The following is a 22,054-nucleotide window of genomic DNA, read 5'->3' as shown; positions in this document are numbered from 1 at the left end:
TATGGCATAGAGTGCAAACTAATGATTATATAGGTTTCTCACTTACATTGTGTATATTGGGATTTAATTTCTTAGTCTTCTTTAGCTATGAGTGATCAATTATTTTAACATGATGGTTTGAATAAATCATTTTCATGATCTTAATTCATTAGGTAACAATAAACTGTAGTACTTTGAGTTGGAAAGCATGTGAGGAGGAGTGCTTGAAGAACTGCTCTTGCTCTGCATATGCCAAAGCAGATGTGGTGAGGGGGTGGTGCATGATATCGTATGGAGATTTAGTAGATAAAAAGGACTTTTGCTAAGGGAGGCCAAGATTTATACATTATGTATATTGCTCATTAATTTATACATATGTGTTGATGCACTTTAGTTTGGTATTCTCTTTTCAAATCTAATTTTTCTAAATACTACAAGAATATCTAATGATTATTTTAATAAGAGTTGTACGTTTATTCTTTCTTCTGTAGCCAAATGCTCACGATCATGGTCCAAAAGCTGTTGCAGAACACATGCTTACTTGCTGCATCAAATGATCACCTTCAGGTTTATCATTTTTGTATGTTTAGTGTTTTCTTTTTGTTTATACATACTTAGTGTTGGAAAAAAAATAATTGTAGTATGATGTTGGAATCCTGTTATTTTCTTAGTCCATTGTACAAATCAATCATATAAATATCTAGATACAAATAAAAATTAATTTGAAATTTCTCTTCTATTGATGGAATATGCAGACAAACATGATATGGTTTTTCCTTGGCTGCACTAGGGGCTAGGAATTTTAAGTCAAAAATGAAGTTCTCTGTGCACTTTGAAGTTTCTTCTTTGCTGGTAGTCTAGTGGACACTCTCAAAAAGTAGACAAGTTAAGGCTAATTTATGGGGGAGGAATAGAAAAATGGAAGCATGGGGGTTGTGGGAATTGGTTAAGAAATGCAGGTGGGGGGAGTTGTTGGGGAAAAGAATGATGGGAGATGACTAAAGAAGTGGGAATGTGATTATAAAAAAAGAAAGAGGAAGATATTAAAGAAATGTGGAAGAGGCATCAGCAAGGAGAATAACGTGGTGATTAAAGAAAGAGGGAAAAGATAGGAATAAGATGAAACTGGGGTGGGGTGTTGGCTCTAGAGGTCCGGACCTCATGGGAGAGGTCCGGTCTTCATGGTAATGCTGGGAGCTGTTGGAGGTTCTGGAGATCCGGACCTCAAGAAGGAGGTCCAGTCCTCAGCTTCATAGCTTCAATAGTGAGTTTTTGAAGGTCCGATCCTCTAAGGAGAGGTCCGGTCCTCAAGCTTCGAATCCACTTCTTGTTCTACATCAATATGGAACATTCAACATTGCATGGTTTATATATTGGTGTATATATTTGTGTAGATTTTAGATGATGCACAATGGCTAAGTATTGTTGTTGGTTAATTCTATATAAGTACAACAAAAAAGTTTGTTTATCAATAAATTTAACATATATGCGCTCTATGACTTGTAAATGGTGTTCTTGAAGCTGAGGGAGTTACTACTGAAGCACCAACAAGTCAAAAGGATAAAGCTGCATGCTTAAGGTACATAATTATCGGGACATTTATATATTTATTTTGGTGGTACAATTAAAGAAATTTCATTTTGTAGTTCTGTGAGATTGATGGTATTGAAGGATCTTGAGTTCGTGAAGAAGGATCTTGAAGGGGATGATATTGACGGTGAAAGCTTGGTCATTTTTTTTGTGAAAACTGGCAGGGTATCTACGTATTTTGTAGCGGGTTTGGAGCTGTTGCATGACCAAGTTTAATTGTTTTAGATGCTTCTAGTTGTAAGAATGTTGAAGGAAACTGATAGAATGATTTGTAATTTAGGCTTCAACTGATATATATGTGTAATGCAAGTTACTTTCAGTTCAAGCATGTGTTTTCAGATTTTATGATCAATTTATTAGTTAGTAGTGTGCATTGAGGTTACATGAAAATTCATTACTATTAATTAGTAAGCATTTTTTTTTTGCATGGTGGAGGATATTTAATTACTGAAACCAAATTAGAAACTAATACCAAAAAGGTGGGAATGCAGCAACCAACTATTGGAATTAGTGAGCTAGCTAACCCACTTTTAACAAGACAGTAGAAGAATCCGGCCATGACATATTATTATTTAATAATATCAACCCTCCACCAATATAGCAACCTCATTAGATATGGTGAACAATTGAAACCAACTAACTGCAGCATTGGTGAGGATTGGATCTTACAGACTGTCATGGCAGGTTTTGGCAGAAGCTTCCACCATTCTTACATGTGGGTGGCCTTAGCTCCCTTGCCACCCCAACACCAACCGCCAACATGATATATGATGACTGCAGTGTGGCAATGGGCAATACAAATTAACAACAGTGGCAGTTGCATCTGTTCCTACCAAAAAAAATTGGTTGCCTTTGCTTAATTTTGTTGTAGTGCAATAAGCCCAACAATCAGAGTCGTCGGATCACCCAACACCGCTGATATGACAAGCTTTGGAGCAATCCCAGCAATCTCACAGCACTTCTTCATCTTCCCTAATATGCTCTTATGGTGATGATGGGTCTGCAGCATATTTAACTCCATTTTTCTACTACTTTTCCCATGTCTCAAAAGCTCATGCCATACTTCCATTTCCTTCACACATGCAAGATGCAGATTGTATTTCTTGCATTTCGACCTGTAACTCCACCCTCCACCTTTACGCCCACATCTGCAAGGTATTAAATTATTAATTAAGTATCGATGTTAGCATATATAAATCGAGGGTTTGAAAATATAGATATTGATTAGTGGCAAATATCAAGAAGCTACGCAAAAACCGTGGGGTCCATCATATATCTTCCAAAAAACCTCTTCTCCTTCTTTCTTCATATCTTCTTTTCACCAGGTACACTTCAAATTAAATAGTGAAAATAAACAGAACTAACAAGTAACAAGTATATTCATCTAGAATTACATTTACCCTAACTTTGTTAGCTACTATATATTTATCATTTTAAGCTTTGAAACTGTACAATCAGTCCAGTACAAAAAGAAGAAAAAAACCGTCAAGTGCTTGATCCTACAAAGAGACATCACTCATTTGATAACGTATCCCCCATTTGGAAACCTGTATTTCATGGTGTGGATTTGGATTTGAAATCCTCAAATTAAAATTTTCATGTTTGGATTCAATTTAAGGTATGAATTTGAATTTGGCCCAAATCCATGGTAGATTTTAGAGGCCCAAATCCATGAGTTTCAAATACTTTCTCAAACTAGATATTTAAAATACCACCACCACACTCCCTCTCTCTTTCTCTCTCTCATCATCTCCGGCCACAATCGCCGGCGACCACCACCGGCAACTTTCCGGCAACGACCGCCGGTCAACTTTTCGGCGACCCCTCCGGTCACTTTTCCAACCAATATATATATAAATTAAAAATTCTTAAATTGAAATTCTTATATTTCATTTTTTTTTATCCAAATAATAGGATTTGAAATCTAAGAATTTGAAATACATGAATTTGAAATCCAAATCCAAATCCCCAATCCAAACGGCCCTAAGTAAATTATTTTATCATGACAAGCTTCAAAATGGATTAATCAATCATTTACTGTTATCAGAAATGAAATAATAATATACTAAAAAAATTATACGAAAAATATGTATCTAGTATCAATACTAATTTAAAAAAAAAAAAAAAAACAGAAATAATATGGAGAATAATATCGACGTTTTAGATTATAATACACACCTGTGGCAGGAGGAGTTCACTTTCTTATACAAATAGAGCTTGACCTTCCCAGCATCAAGCAGCATGGGCAGCATGGCGCAGCAGGGGTGGAGGATAGATTTGCAGGCAGTGCAATGGTACACAAACCCGATTACGTCCTTCTTGCAGGCACTGCACGGCTGCGGCTTATTCCCGGCCGGCGGGCTTGAGTGGAACTGGAAGGAGCACTTGGTGTAGAAAGGGTGGTTGATGGAGGGAGAAGGTATGGCACACTGCACGTGCAGGTCAAAGTTGCATGCCTTGCAAGTGTAGCATGACCCTATGCCTACCTCCTTGCACCCATCACACTTGAATGGGATTTCTGTCGACTGTAACATGAGCTTGTGTTTGGGGTGGCTGGGGTGTTTTATCTTATCGTATTTCATGGCTTTTTGGGGGGACTAATTTTTGTGATTACTGTAGTATAAGGAAATTAAACAGGGACAATATATAGAGAGGGAGGGTTTTGATTGAAGTAGTGGTTAATTATGTGAAATTAAAACTTGGGTTATCTTGTGGCTGAAGCAAGCATATATGCAATTGGAGAGAAGTTTCGGATGGGGATTAAAGTCAAGAGCTTTCCTCACCTCAGTTACCTAGCCATAAATTAATCATAATAGGAGCATGATAACAATAGAAAATTTTCTCCTTCCTACTATAATTTAATAGAAAATTTTTCAGCTGTTGTATTTAATTACTTATCTTAGCTTCTTGAAGATAATTGTTGTGAGATCCAACTATAGTTAATAAAAAGATATTTACAATTTATGTCATTTTCATTTATTTAGCAGACATAAAATAAATATTCAAATAAAAAACCAATTAAACTAATCCAAAGATACAAACACAACAAGCCGGCCAATAGCTAAAAGCACACACAGAAACTAAAGTAACACACGTACTATTTATATTCAAATAAGAAACCCGGCCACCTTCTAATGTTCATAAAAAGTAGGATCAAAATTTTTTTGTCTAAAAGAATAATGGGATCAGATCCAAAATTGTAGGAGTAAAACAACTTAACTATTGGGGTCATGTAACCCTAATGGCCCCATTGTGGCTCCGCCACTGCCTCACCTTTTGGAGTTACAAGGAACACCGAAGATGTACTCGGTGATCATTTATTGGAAAGTTAGACCCGTATTTAATCTCATATATATATGAAAATTAAATGTGAATGTGATAGAAACTACATTCTTAAGCAATTCTAATCGAGCTAATTTCATTTAACCTAAAACTAGGAAGATAGTCGAGTTTTAAAAGAAATTGTAAGGGTTTGAAATTAAGTGACACATATCTTTCAAGTACCTAAAGATTGATAGAATTAATATTCATCTTTTCCTGGATATCTAACATGGTAATTAATATGGTTAAGGCTTATTCATACCATTGCCCCTTGTAAGATACACTTTTTTTCAGTTTGCCCCCTGAAACTTAAATCCTCTCAGTTTGCCACCTGAACTTCACACAGTTGTTGCAAAACACCCTATGCTGTCAACTCTGTCAATTTTTCCGTTAAAAAAGCTGACATGGCACCTATATAGCATGGGTAGGACCCTTTTCTAGTTATGTAAGATCCATGTGGACAAAAAAATTGACATGAATCTTATTATTTTTTAGTTTAAAAATGATTTTTTATTAGTTTTTGTGTCCACATGGATATTACATAACTAAGAAAGGGTCTCACTCATGCTATATAGGTGCCACGTCAGCTTTTTAACGGAAAAATTGACAGAGTTGACGGCATAGGGTGTTTTGCAACAACTGTGTGAAGTTCAGGTAGCAAACTGAGAGAATTTAAGTTTTAGGGGGCAAAGTGAAAAAAAGTGTATCTTATAAGGGGCAATGGTATGAATAAGCCTATGGTTAAAAATAAAAATGAGGACTGCATCGTGAAATGTCAGACAATTTGTCAAGATGTATAAAATAGGACCCCCTAATTAAGGGAAAACGGGTATATATATATATATTCAGGTTGCTCATATATACATACATATGTATAAATGAGAAATACATATATACATTGTGGCTTTCTACCTTCTCTCTTCTCCTACCCAATCTACAATGCAGTTTTATGATTGAAACTGTTCATTTTTTAAAGGGGTTAGTTACAAATAAATCACTAAATCTTTTTCATATTTACAAATTGCCCTCAAATATCTTTGTAAAAAAATAAGTCAATCAAATCGATTATTGTTTGCTTATCTAACACTGTTATAACATTTATTTTTGGCCTCTAATATTGTTTGCTTATCTAACTGTTATAACATAACGTACTACAAAATTTGGTAACAATCAAATTCTCCATTTATTATTTAATAACAGTACATTAAATAACTAAATGGTTTTCGATTTAGTTAAATATTTTTGCAAAAATGATCTTAAAAGGTGATTTAGAATATGAACGGTTTCAATTATAAAACTGCAGGAGAAAATATAAAATAGATGAAGAATGTCGAAATGAGAAACTACATATATAGCTAGTATTTCTCTACATATTACAATAAATCTGGGGATGAACGTGTTTATGCATGGTCAAGACAAAACACATCCAGGCTAATTAGCATAGCTTTAGATAAGGAAAGAAAGGTTAAATTTTTAATTAATTAAATTTGTCATATGCATTCTTCATCAATTTTTCCAATTGTATATAATTAATTATATTTGGACTAACATGCATAATTAAGTCAGGCATTGCCTTGTCATTAGTTTTTGACCCTTTATTTGGGTTGCAATTGGTAAGCGACGTCAAGGACTACTTCAAGGCCATTTGTAAAATTCGTATGAAAGTGATCGATGGATGCAACTTCCTTCACAATTTCCTTTCCGGCCTCTTTGGTGTAATGATGTGGATGCTTCTTTCATTATTTTAAAAGCGATCGATGGCCGGACCATAATTATTAATTAAGTACTAATTTATTTATTGCATGCTTCTCAACGACTATTTATATTTCTTGTATGTCCTAACTCCTAATTAGATATTGTCTTAGGGGCATGCACCATGCATATTCGGCTCCATCTACTTCAATGTTTGTTTTTATTATATATAATAATTTTAATAATTAAATCATTTTAATTTTTCAACCTGTTAACAACATATTAACATTGGTATATCCAAGGAATAAAATTTCGGGTTTCGAGGAAATTTCGACGGAAATTTCAAAAAATTTTAAATTTTGACAAAAATTCGACGGAAACGACGGAAATTGTTATCAAAATACAGAAATTTTGAATGAAACTTTACCATATGTTTATTTAACATATTATCTACTACATTGATAAAAAACATTGAAAAAACCAAATTATATGGTACGTTCATGTGATATGTGATGAATATAATGTGCGCTAGAGGCAAATACTGTTAAAAAAATGCTTCACTAATTAATAATTACTTCAATAACACCTCAATTTTATTTTTACTACAATATTGCCACATGAATTACAAAAGTAATCAATACTACATAGAGTTTCTAGGAGGTTCAAAATTTCCGTCGTCTTCAGTATCATCATATCAGTATATCACCAAGAAATTAATATCATATTAGTTATTACTAATTAGTAATTTCATATCATATTGATATTACCAATTGGCAATTCTATATTACTAATTTGTAATTTCATATCATATCACCAATTCCATTTCCATATTACTAATTTCATATTAATTTATTACCAACTCCATATTAATTTCACTAATTCTAAATTACCAATTTGGCAATTACATACATGACACATATTAGATACTATTAACAAATTATACAAATTCAATATTAATTATTAACAAATCATACAATTTCAATTCCATATCATATTACCAATTTCAACTTCCATATCAATATTTATATATCATACAAATTACACAAATCAAAATTAACCCAAAATCATACAAATTATACAAATCAAAATCAACCCAAAATCATACAATTAATTCCAAATCTATATAAATCAACCCAAGATCAATATAATTTACAAGTAACCCAAAATATGTTATTGATCTTAGATAATATATTAATAGGTGATAATAATTTATCTTAAAAAATTATAACTGTAAGAATTGTAAATCTAAATATCTAATCTATTAGATTTAGGACCGAGAGTCTAATAAATTGTAAATTTGTAACCCAATTTAATCTAATAAATTGTACATCTATTAGATTTCGGCAGATTTAGCCATTTAGGCTCTACTGCTTTAGCCGTGATAAATTGATAATATACAGTATACTTACAAATTTCTACTTAATTATTTTCCTTTTTTATGTTTCCTCTCCCCATTTACGTAAATACTATTTCTTATCAAAAAATGAAAAATTATTTACATCACAGTTACTTTTTTATTGACTTTAGGCCTCAACTTATGGTCTTTATGTCTTTGGATAAAAAAGAACTTGGTCTTATACTCTTATACTGTCAATTGGAATTATTGTTTGAATGAGTCATCCATGTTAACAATTTCGATGGTTTGTTGAAAAAATATACATTACACGGTTACAATTGTTAATAGTCTGTTAAGAGTCTTAAGACTTAAGAGAGAGAGGCCGAAGGCTGAGAGGTGGCCGGAGGCTTCGAGCTAGGTGGCTGGATGCTTCGAGGTGGCCGGAGTTGGTGAGAAGACAGAGAAGTTCGAGAAGCCGAGAACAGAACAGAATCGGTGAGAAGAGAGAGAGAGAGAGATGAGTCCAGTCCAGCAAGCCAAGGAGAAGATGGAGGAGAGAGGAGAAAGCGGCGCGCGCTGCAGATCGAGTGAGATCGAGAAGGCGTGACTGCGTGAGGGTTCGCTGGGCTGGGTTTCTGACTTTCTGGGTAAGTGAGCGAAATTTCGTCGAAATTTCTCTGAAATTCAAAAAATTTGGCTGTTAGGGTGTTCGAAATTTCGCCCAAAATTTCGAATATTTCGCCGAAATATTCCGAAATATTGTCGAATCAGTGTTAAAATTTCGGATCCCCTCAAAATCGAAATTTAAACCCTTGGGTATATCTCATAACATTTAGTTCTTCAATTTTTAGTGATAATGCAAGTGTATACCCTTAATTCATGAGTTAGGAACATATGCCAACAACAACTTAATTCATTATTTCAAGATAAAAAAATTTGAAAAATTAAACAGAGAGATAGAGAGAATTAAACCCTTGATTCAACAACAACCTAATTCATTATTTCGCCCTTTGTGGCCACTTGAACTAAAGGCCAGTTTGGTATTGCTGTGTGAAAAAATAGCTGTGAGGTAAAACAGCTGTGAAGTAAAGTCAGCTGTAAAGTAAAGCAGCTGAGTGTTTGGTAAAGTATGTTTTCAAAAGTGTTGTGAGTGCAAAAAACAGTATCAAAGTGTTTGGTAAATGTTAATGTAAAAGTGCTGTGACTGTGAATAATTACTAAAATAGACATGATGCTAAAAGTGTCTTTCACTTATTTGTTTGGTAAAAATAACATGTGTTTTACTTGTTTTTTAAATTTTTTGCTACAAATTTTTATTAGCATTAATTTTTCTAAGAACAACATTATTAAATAAGTATGTCTATTATTTTTTTAGGTATATTATAATTTTAATCGTGCAAATAAAATATTATAATTAATTATCACAATATAAAATATAACTAACAATGGACATATTTTTTAATTTAAAATATAGAAATCAATGAAGATATTATGGGTAAAATAAAATATTCATTGTTGCTGTGATTCACTGCAGCTTTCAAAAGCACTTAGAAACCTGCTTTCTGTTTTTGTTGTGGTGAGTTGAGAATTGTGGGAAAAAAACAGTTTTTAATTTTTTTACCAAACACCAAAACTGCTGTAGGTGATTGAGAATTGTCATCCACAGCAGCTTTTGGATCTTCCACCGCAATCCCAAACGGGGCCTAAGCTCAAGTGTAATTTTTACTTATAGTTGCAAGATCAAGAACTTAAGAAAACCTACAGTTCTGGCCTATCAGTCCACCATTAATCATGGGCCTTAAGATTAAAATGATTGAAGGAGTTTCAACAAAACCAAAACTGAGCCCAACAAAGATTTAACAAGCCCAAGGCCGTCATTCCTTTTGACTGTTCAATTTTACGTGTAAAATGGATGGTGTCACCGTGTCACTACCACATATTCTATTTACATTTGACTTTAATTGTGCAAGTATTGAGAGTAAAATCTCATATCCGGTATTTAAAGTTTTGCACTAATATATTTATTCATTGTAAATTATTTTAAAATGCATGACCTAATTTTAAAATTCACAGTGCTAATTTGGTGTTTATATCTAATTTGGCCACTTTCGAATTAGTAAATTAAGCTATAGATTTGATTGTAACATAATTAATTTATTAATCATATTACACGATCATGGGTACCTTTATCTCCCATCCATCTTCTAACATCTTCACTAAACCCCATCATCAGCGTGACATGAACGACCCAATAACCCCAGCAATCAGAGTCGTTGGATCACCCAGCACAGCTGATATCACAAACTGTACAGCCAACCCAGCCATCTCACAGCACTTCTTCACCTTCCCTTTGCTCTTATGGTGATGGGTCTGCAGCGTATTCTTAAGGCTAGGAATTCTGGTCATCTCCAATTTCCTATTACTTTTCCCATGTGACCCCAAAAAAGCATGCCAACTTTCCACAAGCATTTCCTTCACACATGCAACATGCAGATTGTATTTCTTGCATTTGGACCTGTAGCTCCAGCTACGCCCTTTACGCCCACATCTACAAGGTATTAAATATCGATGTTAATTAATAACCAAAATATGTGAGGTTTGACAATATAGATATTAATTACAAGATATCAAGAAGTTATATGAAAACTATTTTGAGTGAAATAGAACGGAACCAGCCTTGTAGGTTGGGTCTTAGGATAAAAAAAATATGGGACAAATATTGAATCTAATATCAATACTAGTTCGAGAAAAAAAAATATCGAACAAATTTGGAGAATAATATCGAAATTTAGATCATACACACCTGTGGCAGGAGGAACTCACTTTCCTATACAAATAGAGCTTGACCTCCCCATCATCAAGCATCATGGGCAGCTTTGCACAGCAGGGATGGAGGTCGAACCCGCAGGTGTTGCAATGGTACACGAACCCGGTCACGTCCTTCTCGCAGGCATTGCAGAAGCGCGGGTTATCCCCGGGCGGCCTTGCGAGGAACTGGAAGGAGCACTTGGTGTAGAAAGGGTGGTAGATGGAGGGAGATGGAATTGCACAGTGCATGTGGAGATCAAAGTCACATGTGGCACACTTGTATCTTGAGCCTATGCCTACCTCCTTGCAACCATCACACTTGAATGGGATTTCTGTGTACTCAAACTTGAGCTTGTGTTGGGGGTGGCTGAAGTGTGATATCTCACTGTATTTCATGGCTAGCTAGCTTTTTGGGGTGGCTTAATTTTGTGACTTGTAGTAAAGAAATTAAACCCCTTTGGGGCAATATATAAAGGGGAGGGTTTTAATTGAAGTGATTAGTTGGGTGTTATTTAAACTTGGGTTAGCTTGTGGTTGAAGCAATTGGAGGGAATTATGCTTTGGGATGGTGGGTGAAGGTGGTGGTTTATGAGTGTGCATGAGAATCACCAAGTCAATAAGGTAAAGGGCAGACACAAGGGACATGTATAGGTCTTGTCACATAAGAATATATACGAATTGTTATCACTTTAATTACGTAGTATTTTTCTGTCCTCCTATAGTTACACAAAAAACGAATGTACCCAAAAGAGAAAATTAGAAGAAAAAAATAAAGAAAATGGAAATAAATAGGTAACTTATAATTAATTAATTAAAACCCACGTACAGTATTGATCATGAAATTGAATTAATTAATCATCCACCATTATTGCACAACTATGGAAGCATGCAAGCTAGCAAGGGAACATGATATCAATTTCATGAATGGGGCTGAGGTAGTTAGTGTACGTGTTTGTTAAGCAAAAATTGTTAATCAGCTGATGATAAGAGTTAAGTCTTAAATTGTAAATTTCGTAACATGCAACTGAACAGGTTCTTTTAGGGAATATGATTGTGGAATTAACAACTATTTAAAGCTCGAATATGTTAAGAATATTTTAGGTACATATATACGATCGAGATCATCAAGCTAGGATTAAGGAGGATATTAATACTAATTACTAGAGGAATCATGCACTTATCAAAAACTTTAGAATTCCGTAAACAGAATAAGAATCAAGCATCTAAAAAAGTTGGTCGTGATTAACCATATCTCAAGGTGATATTCTAGCTAGTATTATAATTAAAACACAATTAATTAGTATAAACCTAGTAAACCTTTTACAGTTGAAAATACTGTGTCAATAAGAATCATCAAATCTGTGGCGTACGTTGGATATCTTATATAATAGAATTGTCAATTATGTACGTGGATCAATCCCACAAATAGAGAAATTCAATAATACATAGGAACTAACTGAATGTGGATAAGCATACGGATTGATCAATATCTAGCATGTTATATATATAATATTACGGTTATACATGCTAATTTTTTTAAAATTTTTGATAACCAAAAATTGATCAATTAATGAAATTAATTGAATGATCGAAAATACGCAAATACGATTAACCTTCTTTGAGAAGCTAGGCACCACTATTTGTATATATATGTCCAAACCATGCATGTATATGAAAGGCAAACGTGACCATGAGGAGTTAATAATGACTACTGCCTAGTATATTTTTCCTTTGCTTTCAAGAAAGAATGCATGACGTGGGGGAACCAATTCCCTTTCTTAGAAAACTTTTATCTCTAACTTCTCAAGTCTCAATTGCTTCTAATTGAGAATTGCTTAGCATGCATGCTATCCATTTGTATCTTCAACCAGGTGCCTATGACCCCATCATCATCATCACTATCCTAAAGAACTGATTCTCAATCAATCAATATCCATATATTCATAATTTTCAGGATCCATGCAGCCAATTGCACCAACACCACCATCAATTATTATTGACAATTGCATCTACAAACCAATACAAAGAAGACACACTACTCATCATTTGTTAATGACATATATGAAAACTATGTGTGCACTAAAACTGTTGAGTACACCCATATATCCAATCACAGTGCTCAAGTACTGCTCACGAACATTGACTAACAAGATCAAGATCGAATCAAATGATTCTGTAAAGTGTAAACCAATAATTAATTTGATGGTAGTTAGTTTCCTTTTTTTTTTCTTGCACTTTTGTTTTTGTTTCTTTTGGTAAGAAGAAACATCTGGAATATTCCAAATATATAAGTGGAGTTGAAGTGTGTGGTAATTATCCATATCATATATAATTATATATCCAATGGTTTGAAGTGCAGGGTTGTACTTGCAAGGGAACAATGAATATGAATGTGATTCTTTCTCTCTGTTTCATGTCTTCATCCATCCCATCCCCCTCTTTTAGTACACTAATGAATACAAATTTTTTTGACCTTTTAGTTAATATATGACTCTGAATCTCTGATAAACTGTCCTTTTTTTCTTTTTGGTGATTGCCCACTTGTTTCAAACTTGCAATACTGTACATCAATTGCAACTCATTTGATGCCTTTTTATTTGAATAAAGCATTTGTAAATACGATTTTTTTAAAATTAAAATAAATAATAAAAAGTGTATCATAAATTTTTGATGATCCTTGTGTGTCTATTTTTTATAAGAAATTTGTATATGATTTGGTGATAAATACATAATCTTGAATCGAATAATAGGACCTTCAAGTTTACCTGATCTTGATGGAGATTGGTGGTATAAGCTAACAGAGTCGTTAGTTTCTATAGCGGAGTTCGGCGACCTCATAGACCTCTGCCGCTACCACCGATGAGGGCTACACTTCTTCCTCTATTTTTTCAAATATTTATGTTTTATTCTTAACCATTTTCATAAATATATAATTATTTAAGGCTTTTAAAGTCATTTGCAAATGTTAAATTTATAGTTATGAAAACCTGGGTGTCAACTATCAAGCTAGCGAGCGACTTTGCGAAAAATTATTATGTATAAATGTTACATTATCACGTAAAGTAATTTAGTAATGATCGTACACAATAATTACTTTTTTGGATGCCTGTACTTTTTTTCAATGGGCCTCCTTTTGCAATAACTTTGGGCCTTACACGTGCTCCCGGCCCAGCTCTTTCTTCCTCTTCTTCTTTTCTCTCTCTCCTGTCTCAGTCTCTCAGCTCTCTGGTTCGAATGGCCGTTCAAATCCTCAAACGCAACCTTTTTCCAACAACAAAACCCAAGCCCCTCTCCCTCTCCCACTTCTCCTCATCCCCACCGTCCGATCAAACCAACCCTGAAATCTCCACTGTCGTCTCCATCCTAACCCAGCTGCGCTCCAAGTCTCGCTGGGGCTACCTCCACACTCTCTACCCCGACGGCTTCAACCCAGTTGACTTTTCCCAAATTGCCCTCCACATCAAAAACAACCCCCGTCTTGCCCTCAGCTTCTTCCTCTGGACCAAAACCAAGTCCCTCTGCAACCACAACCTCCACTCCTACTCCACCATCATCCACATTCTTGCTCGATCCCGCCTCAGGTCCCAAGCTTACTCCTTCATTCGGACTGCCATTCGGGTCTCCGAGTCCGAGAATCTCGATGACCCGGAATCCGACCCACCTTTGAAAGTGTTTGAGACCCTCGTGAAGACCTACAGGCTTTGTGGGTCGGCTCCGTTTGTGTTTGATTTGCTAATCAAAGCTTGCTTGGAGTCAAAGAAAATCGACCCGGCAATTCAGATTGCGAGAATGTTATTGTCTCGTGGTATTAATCCAGGATTGACCACCTGCAATGCTTTGATTCGGAACGTTTCGCGGAGTCGAGGTGCGTATGCTGGTTACGAGATTTATAGAGAGGTTTTTGGATTGGATTGTGAGGTTTTAGAGCAAAATATGAAAAGGGTAGCTAGAATTAGCCCCAATGTGGAAACTTTCAATGCATTGATGTTGGGTTTTTATCAGGATGGTGTGGTGGAGATGGTGAAGGTGATTTGGGACCGAATGACCGAGTCGAATTGCTGTCCTAATGGTTATAGTTATAGTATTTTGATGGCAAGTTATTGGGAGGAAGAGAGAGTGAGTGAAGCAAAGGAGTTGTGGGAAGAAATGAGAGCTAGGAGTGTGGAGGCTGATGCTGTTGCTTATAACACTATGATTGGTGGGTTTTGCAAAATTGGAGAGATTGAAGAGGCTGAAGAGTTTTTCAAAGAAATGGGATTGAGTGGAATAGAGAGTACTAGTGCCACTTATGAGCATCTTATTAGTGGGTACTGTAAAATGGGAAATGTTGATTCGGCAATGCTTGTCTATAAGGATATGCTGAGGAAAGATTTTAGGCCCGAGAGTTCAACAATGGATGAGTTGATTAGAGGGCTTTGTGGTGAGAGTAGGGTTTTAGAAGCTTTGGAGGTTGTGAGAGGTGCAATGGTAGATTTTGGTTTTTGTCCGACAGAGAAGAGTTATGAGTTTCTGATAAGAGGGTTGTGTGAGGAGGGGAAGTTGGAAGAAGCGCTTAAGCTTCAGGCACAGATGGTGGGAAAGGGATTTAAACCGAATTCCGAAATCTATGGTTCTTTTATCAGCGGCTATATGAAACAAGGGAACAAGGAAGTAGCAGAAATGTTGAGGAACGAAATGTTGGATGCTCAGATGTGTAGGAATGGGGATTAGATAAGTTCTGTTTGTCTACAGCATGAGCCTAGCTTGGAAATCAAAAGGCATGCCATTATCCCTTTAATATTTGGGTTGAAGCTTGGTCCATTGAAACTTAAAGCTTGGTTCTTGACGTAACTTAGGCACACCACCTGAAAATGCCATCTTAGGTTTATGTTTCTTATGCAGTTAAATGAGAGGGTTTGTCTAATGTACAAGTACCAACCTATTCTTTGATACAGGCACAGTTGGAAACATATGGAAAGTAGTAAAGTACACTGCCGAGGTCGTACACAGCAAGATAGATGGATGTTGGCTAGGACATATGAAGGGAGCTTTGCCGTGAACCTGCTCTTGAATAGACCAACAGCAAAGGGTTTCAATAATCTAAATACAGGATTGATGATGAAGTTGTGAAGAACAAGATTGCAAGGAGGCTGAGAGTCTTGCCTTGATCGGTTGCCCAATATCGAGAATTTCAAGCATATGCTATGTGTGGGAGACACTCTGCCTATTGTCAAGAACCTAAGGATAGCTACATTTGTTCCAAAAATGTGCTTTCTTTAAGATGGAAAGTATTGAAGATGTAATGAAGATACTAGTGAACCCTTCCAATGATCTTATAAAGAATGATCTTTAAGTATATACTGCTAGCAGAGCATGCTTAACCGTTTAAGGATTTTCATAGATACATGGAGGAAGCTTTAAGTATTGGGAAAAGCCAAGGCAGGTCATGCAAAGGTGATGCACTGAACATGAAGAGTGATTCCTCGGTTAATAGTAACGTGAGCTCCTTTGTATGAGTTGTTATTTGTGTATCTGGGAAACTTTTGTCAAGCTTCATACAATGAGTATGTTTATCTTAATAATTACTTCACAGAAAACCAGTACACAAAAAAAAAAAAAAAAAGGGTTAAGAATTTAATTAACAAATTTAGTGTTAAGATTTGAAAAATAGTTTTTTCTATACAACGACATTGTATAATTTATATATGTGAACACAAAAAAGGCATTAAAAGAAAAAAGATGATTGACCTTGGTTGTTACAAAATTGGTTCGTTAATTAACACAACCTCAAATAATGAAAAAGTAGCAATCTCCATATCATTGATGATTGGCCTACATATCTCAATCAAATTCGCCTTGAGTAATCATTTAGCCCATGAATTTGTTCAACAACCAAACTCGATCAATATGAAAACCGAGAGCAAGCAAAAACCCAAGACTTGTTACACATTCCAAGTGTTTGCTCTCCCCTATAATCAAGAAACTAAGCCTTGCTGCTGCAGTGTATCTATCATATCTGGAGGGAAAGAAACAGCCACCATTAAGAATTAAGATCATAACAATCAATATCGAATGTAGATTCTCACAAGGGAAACAGAGTGTTACTTGGAAATTCCATGGCTAGTGTAAAACAGAGTTTGATAAAGTTTAACATCAACGTTTAAAATAAAATATGTATTCCAATCCACCTCACATTAAACAATCCTTAAAAGAAACCCAATGTGGAGATCAAAGTGAAAAATAGTATAGAGATCAAAATTGTAATTTGATCATAGGATGGCAATTATGTTTTACTTCTGTACCTTTAAGTTACTTATGAGCAGGTTTAAGGATTGTCATAGTCATAGTCTCATAGATACAGAAAACTTTACGTATTGGGAATGAATAGCTAAGGCAGGTCATGCAAAGGTGATGGCCTGATTATGAAGAGTGATCCCTCAGTTGGATCCCTAGAGTTTCTAACTCGGTTTCCCATGACTCCATGAGCTCAGGAGCCATGGTCCCTGCAAACTTTTGAAAAATAAATAAATAGGTAACTAAAAGTTTTTTTTTGTCTTCTCGTAAACTCTGCAAAGATTCTCTCAATTGTATTTTTCAGTTAAATACATCAAATATGACCTAACTCAAACCTCAACATCATTATGGGTAATATGGATTTGTGTTAAGATTGCTTTTGTTTTTAGTTTAAAGCTCTCTTAACATAAATACTAATGTAAGGCAAAAAAAAAAAACTTAAATACTAATATAAATTATAATACAATCAGCCCATGAATAATTAACAACAATAAAAAAATAATCAAAGAAACAATTAAATCAAGCAATAAAATCAATATTTAAGAACTGTGCATCACACTAAGCGTCAAAGGCAATTGGTAATGATGATTAGTGCAACAAATGTGTTTAACCTAATATTTCAATTATTTTTTAACATGCTTATAATAAAATACTGTAATTGTAGATATCTAGATGAATACACAAAATTCATTTTTTAGGGTGTAGTGTCACTCAAAGAATGTATCATATCATTCATACTAATTATATGAAGATTTAATACATGAATAATGTACACAACTTGAGAATTTCATACTACTTTTTCTAACACTAGAAATAATTTTGTTTTTATAAATCAACTTCTTTATAATATTGAAATTTTTTGAGAAACATTTTGGGATATTGGTGAAAACTTTATAGTTTTAAAATGAATGTTTGGGAAATTTCTCAATATGATTGAGCTCCTTTGTATAACTTGTAATTTGTGCTTGGAAGCAATACACGCCTCTTACAACTAATGAAGAGAAAGATCATTAAATCGTCAAACATCAATCTTCATGGGATATATTCAACTTTTTCCAAGCTTCATATAAAGAGTAACACTCATTGTTATGATGTATGTTTATATTAATAATTGTAAGGTAGGAATGAATTATCATTAATTATATTTTTTTTTATGTTTCTAAGTTGTCAGAAATGGTTGTGAGTTTACATCACACCCATTATGTAAGATTGATCATCAAAAGTGTCAAGCTTTCATAAATGAAATAAACTTTATTTATGATTTACAATGAGTTCATTAAGATTTGAACACTACTGATGATGTACAAATCTACAATTTCAAATAACATTGAATGCCTTCATATGGATCACAAATTTCTGCCAAAATGGAAGACTAGCTATATATCTATATAAGAATCACAAGGAGGGAAGTAACCAAAGATTGAAAAGAGATGAAGCCAAAGACAGAAACCATGACATGAAAGCCATTGCAGCAGATATTTTATATCTGCTGCAAAACTTTGGAGGGCAATATGGACCATTTGCATGGAGCAGGATGTCCACAACACTAGCAGTTGAGCATGCTGCAGCTAGAGTGAGAACTGATAATACCTGTTGAGATATATGTTGGATCAACCACTTTAAGTTGTTAGTATGAGTGAATGTGCATAGATGTAGCTGTATCAGAAATGTGCTTACCCAATCTCCTACAACAATGATCAGCAGTATTCCGGGCTGACGAAGAGGACATTTAACAAGTACAGAGTAACCATCCACCATTGCCAAAGTGAAACTCCATGGTATAACCAGACCCATGATTGTTACCAGGTAGCTATAATGTAAAAATGGAAAAATGTAAGAGGAAAGTTAAATAAATGTTATGCACTGCCTTGTCCAAGGTTGAGAGAAAACACAAGATCATGTACAACCACATTCAATATGACCCCCAATTTTAAGGGTAAGTTTTTGGTTATCTAGCATTAGCCAATTACTTGTTTATGGATACAAAATGTAGCAGCTTTAATTATTAATGCAATCTGGCTAAAGGATAATCAAATCTATTTCCCAATTTCCATAGTGAATCTTAAAATTGAGTTTCACTATACTATAAGCAACTTTCAATTTACATTCATGAAGCAAAAATCAAGCACCCAAATAATACTCCCTATTTTTGGCTTCACCATTACCAACCAAATTCCAAATCTAAACTCCAAAAAGGAGAGACCATAAAAGAATGAGGCAAGTAAATATTAAATAATTAAAAACTAAATAAATTACCAGAAAGCAGTGTAGCTGTAGAACTCAACACCCACAGACATGAAGAGAAGGGAAGCAGAGGAAAAGATGGCCTGGCCCAATCTCAAAGAGAAGCTGGCACTGGTTCCTACAGAGCCAGGTACCTCATGATCCATGGCCTTGTTGCATGTCTCCTACTACTACAACTCTTCCTGGGTTTGCCTCCCCCTTTGTGAAGGTTCATCTTAGCCCTTCAATTCTCAACCATTCAAACCCCAAACTAGGCATCAGGATCAATTCCTTGAATGATGAACAACTATTGATCAATGACAGATGTAAGTTGTAACCCCACAATCTCTAAGATCCCAATAACAGTCTTGGCCTTCCCTCTCTTTTATTCTATGTGATTATCAGAATTCTCATGGAAGAAAAATAAACTTTTTGAGGCTTTAGAAAATGTTAGCCTTACTCTCTTGTGCAGAGTAGTACTGTAGTTTCTCTGCAAATTTTCAGGTGGAGTTGGGACTTGTGGAAAGCTTGTTATTAAATAGGGTTAATTTTACTTCAGTATCTCAAGTTTATTTTAAATTTCAATTTAGTATCTCATGTTTAAAATTTTGTAATGTCATACCTCATTTTTTCAATTTGTTACAATGTCATACCTCTGTCAGTATGGCTATTAAGAGATCTCTTAAATGCTGATGTGGCACTTACATGACGCTCTCACAATAATAACTGGATGTCACGTGATTTGATAACAGACCACGTCATGCCACGTGACATAAAAATAATTAAAAATCTAGAAACATAGCACATAATTGTTAATTTTTTTCCTTTTAATTTTTAGATTTAAAATTATTTTTTATGCCATGTGTCATGTTGTCAGATCACGTGGTATCCAGTTAACATTGTGAGAGTGTCATATAAGTGTCACATCAGTATTTAAGAAATCTCTTAACAATCATACTGACGGAGGTATGACATTGTAACAAATTAGAAAGATGAGGTATGACATTGCAATATTTTAAACATGAGTTACTAAATTGAAATTTGAAACAAACTTGAGATACTGAAATAAAATTAACCCTATTAAATATGGTGATTGAATAATTATGAATCTATGATATTGCTTTAATTATGATGGATTTGACACTTGGCCTCACTTTTGTCTTGGCTGGCATGGTCTCAATGGACTAAACCGAATGGAGAGACAGTCGGGGCTGGGATGCTTTTTACTCTGCATTTTGTATACAGTTATAGAAAGTGTCTTTACCAGAGAAGAAAAAGAAAAATTCATAAAGTATAGAAGCTGATGGTTTAAATTTTGAAACATTTAATTGGATTCTTAAATGTGAGGAAGCCATCAAAATTCCTTGTCATAAACTATTCTCTTTGGTTGACATATCGAGGACCTACTCTAAGATTCTGGAGTACGAGGAAAATCATAAAATGAGTCTTCATATACATGTATTGGATATCATTTTTTCATGAAATACTCAATAAAGTCATCAAAATATATAAGAAATTTATAAAATTTATAGGTCCTAAATATTTAGAGACCCGCAACAATTGTCTCATTTGCTTATACTCATGACCACCTTGCATACCAAGTTTTCAAAAGTTTCTGTATGACAAAGTAGTATTCAAAACTGGCTGCCACCAAGAAAATGACCAACATGCATCACATAATTAGTAATTCTAATATCATGATGTACATAAGCTAAGCACTAAAGAATGTGCATTGATGTAGGGTTGTAGTTGTAAGTTGTAACAGTAGAAAACATTTACATTTCACCGTCACATTTAAGAAAATTTCCCTCTTAACAAAGATCTTTGTAGTACCCCGCTTCTTTAATACTTTTGGTTTGGTGAAATAAGTGGAGGCAATGTGAGGGTGGGACTGCTGGGTCGGCTCTATCGATGGCAAAAACCTTACAGATTAGACGTGATATAATTTTAATGTTTGCCAAAATAATGCTTAAATGACCAGAGGAACAAGGTAAGCCATTGCTTTACAAAGAGGGCTGTGGATTTGCCACGTGTCATACCCTCAGACAGTCCTAAGTTGGTGGGAATTCCGAAGGTGGTGAAAGCATTTATTCTAATTCTAGTCGTTGAGAGCAACCTCTAAAGTTCTAATCTCCTCTCTCCCTTTGGCCTTCCTTGTAACTAAAAAAAAAAAAAAGGCTGAAGTCTTGTTTAATTTGATTCTTAAATAGCCTAATATTTGGTACAGATTGGATTATGACTAAATAGTCCAATTCGTAGTGTTAATCCGGGGTAGCAAATGTGCCAAGTGACCTAATGAGTAAGAAAGGCTCAACAAATGAAGGTGGCCTTTGATGATGAGGCACCTCAGGAACCTGCTCAATGATGCTAGAAACCTCTGGTACTCCTGGATTAAGCATTACCATCAAAGAGCAAAGAGTTTCTGGGCAAGTCGATCCTCCCAAGTGTGTTCATGAAATTGGAGGACAATGGAAAACTGCATTTCTTTGGACCTTTGGATTGTGGATTTAACTGAAGCTGTTTCTTGTTAAGTCCTAGCTAGCTGGTTGTTGGTTGCTTTTTTTTTTTTTTTTTTTTTTGTGTGTTAATTGGCTCAGCTTGTTTGGAGTTTGTCATTGGGCCTCTTGGGCTATCGTCTTTTTTTATTATAAATTCATTCATTTACAAAAGGGTTTAGGAAAAACAAATTTTAGGACAAACTAATAAAAGGAAAATTTGGACATCGTTCAAAGTTCAAATTATGCAGATAAACTGTAAAGAAGTAAAAATGATCCAACGTTTCAGATTTACTCTCCCAACAAGCAGCCAAACTTCACATTGAAAATAAATTAA

At 34.7% G+C, this 22,054-nt stretch overlaps 4 protein-coding genes across 4 annotated transcripts; 1 reads left to right on the top strand and 3 right to left on the bottom strand.

Annotated features, from left to right (window-relative positions):
• Positions 1-2,425: 2,425 nt before the first annotated feature.
• Positions 2,426-4,151, bottom strand: LOC147276880 (uncharacterized). The gene is made up of 2 exons (XM_086255576.1): positions 3,748-4,151; positions 2,426-2,717 (listed from the first exon to the last, which is right to left on the bottom strand). Exons 1-2 carry the CDS (start codon positions 4,149-4,151, stop codon positions 2,426-2,428), a joined length of 696 nt encoding a protein of 231 aa, XP_086111702.1.
• Positions 4,152-10,067: 5,916 nt separating this feature from the next.
• On the bottom strand, positions 10,068-11,187 carry LOC147276879 (uncharacterized). The gene is made up of 2 exons (XM_086254763.1): positions 10,722-11,187; positions 10,068-10,466 (listed from the first exon to the last, which is right to left on the bottom strand). The coding sequence occupies exons 1-2, from the start codon at positions 11,120-11,122 to the stop codon at positions 10,148-10,150; spliced, it is 720 nt and encodes a 239-aa protein (XP_086110889.1). The 5' UTR covers positions 11,123-11,187; the 3' UTR covers positions 10,068-10,147.
• A 2,773-nt stretch (positions 11,188-13,960) lies between these two features.
• LOC147276878 (Tetratricopeptide repeat (TPR)-like superfamily protein) lies at positions 13,961-16,232 on the top strand. Its single transcript, XM_086254980.1, has one exon. The coding sequence runs from the start codon at positions 13,961-13,963 to the stop codon at positions 15,434-15,436; it is 1,476 nt and encodes a 491-aa protein (XP_086111106.1). The 3' UTR covers positions 15,437-16,232.
• Positions 16,233-18,288: 2,056 nt separating this feature from the next.
• On the bottom strand, positions 18,289-19,706 carry LOC147276877 (CASP-like protein 5C1). Its single transcript, XM_086254874.1, has 3 exons — positions 19,256-19,706; positions 18,677-18,809; positions 18,289-18,589 (listed from the first exon to the last, which is right to left on the bottom strand). Exons 1-3 carry the CDS (start codon positions 19,387-19,389, stop codon positions 18,395-18,397), a joined length of 462 nt encoding a protein of 153 aa, XP_086111000.1. The 5' UTR covers positions 19,390-19,706; the 3' UTR covers positions 18,289-18,394.
• Between the last annotated feature and the right edge of the window lie 2,348 nt (positions 19,707-22,054).

This window comes from Dryas octopetala, chromosome 8 (assembly GCF_963921425.1).
Source record: "Dryas octopetala chromosome 8, drDryOcto1.1, whole genome shotgun sequence".
Lineage (NCBI taxonomy): Eukaryota > Viridiplantae > Streptophyta > Magnoliopsida > Rosales > Rosaceae > Dryas > Dryas octopetala.
Note: the sequence above shows the minus strand (reverse complement) of the source record. Positions and strands in the feature narration are given on the sequence as shown.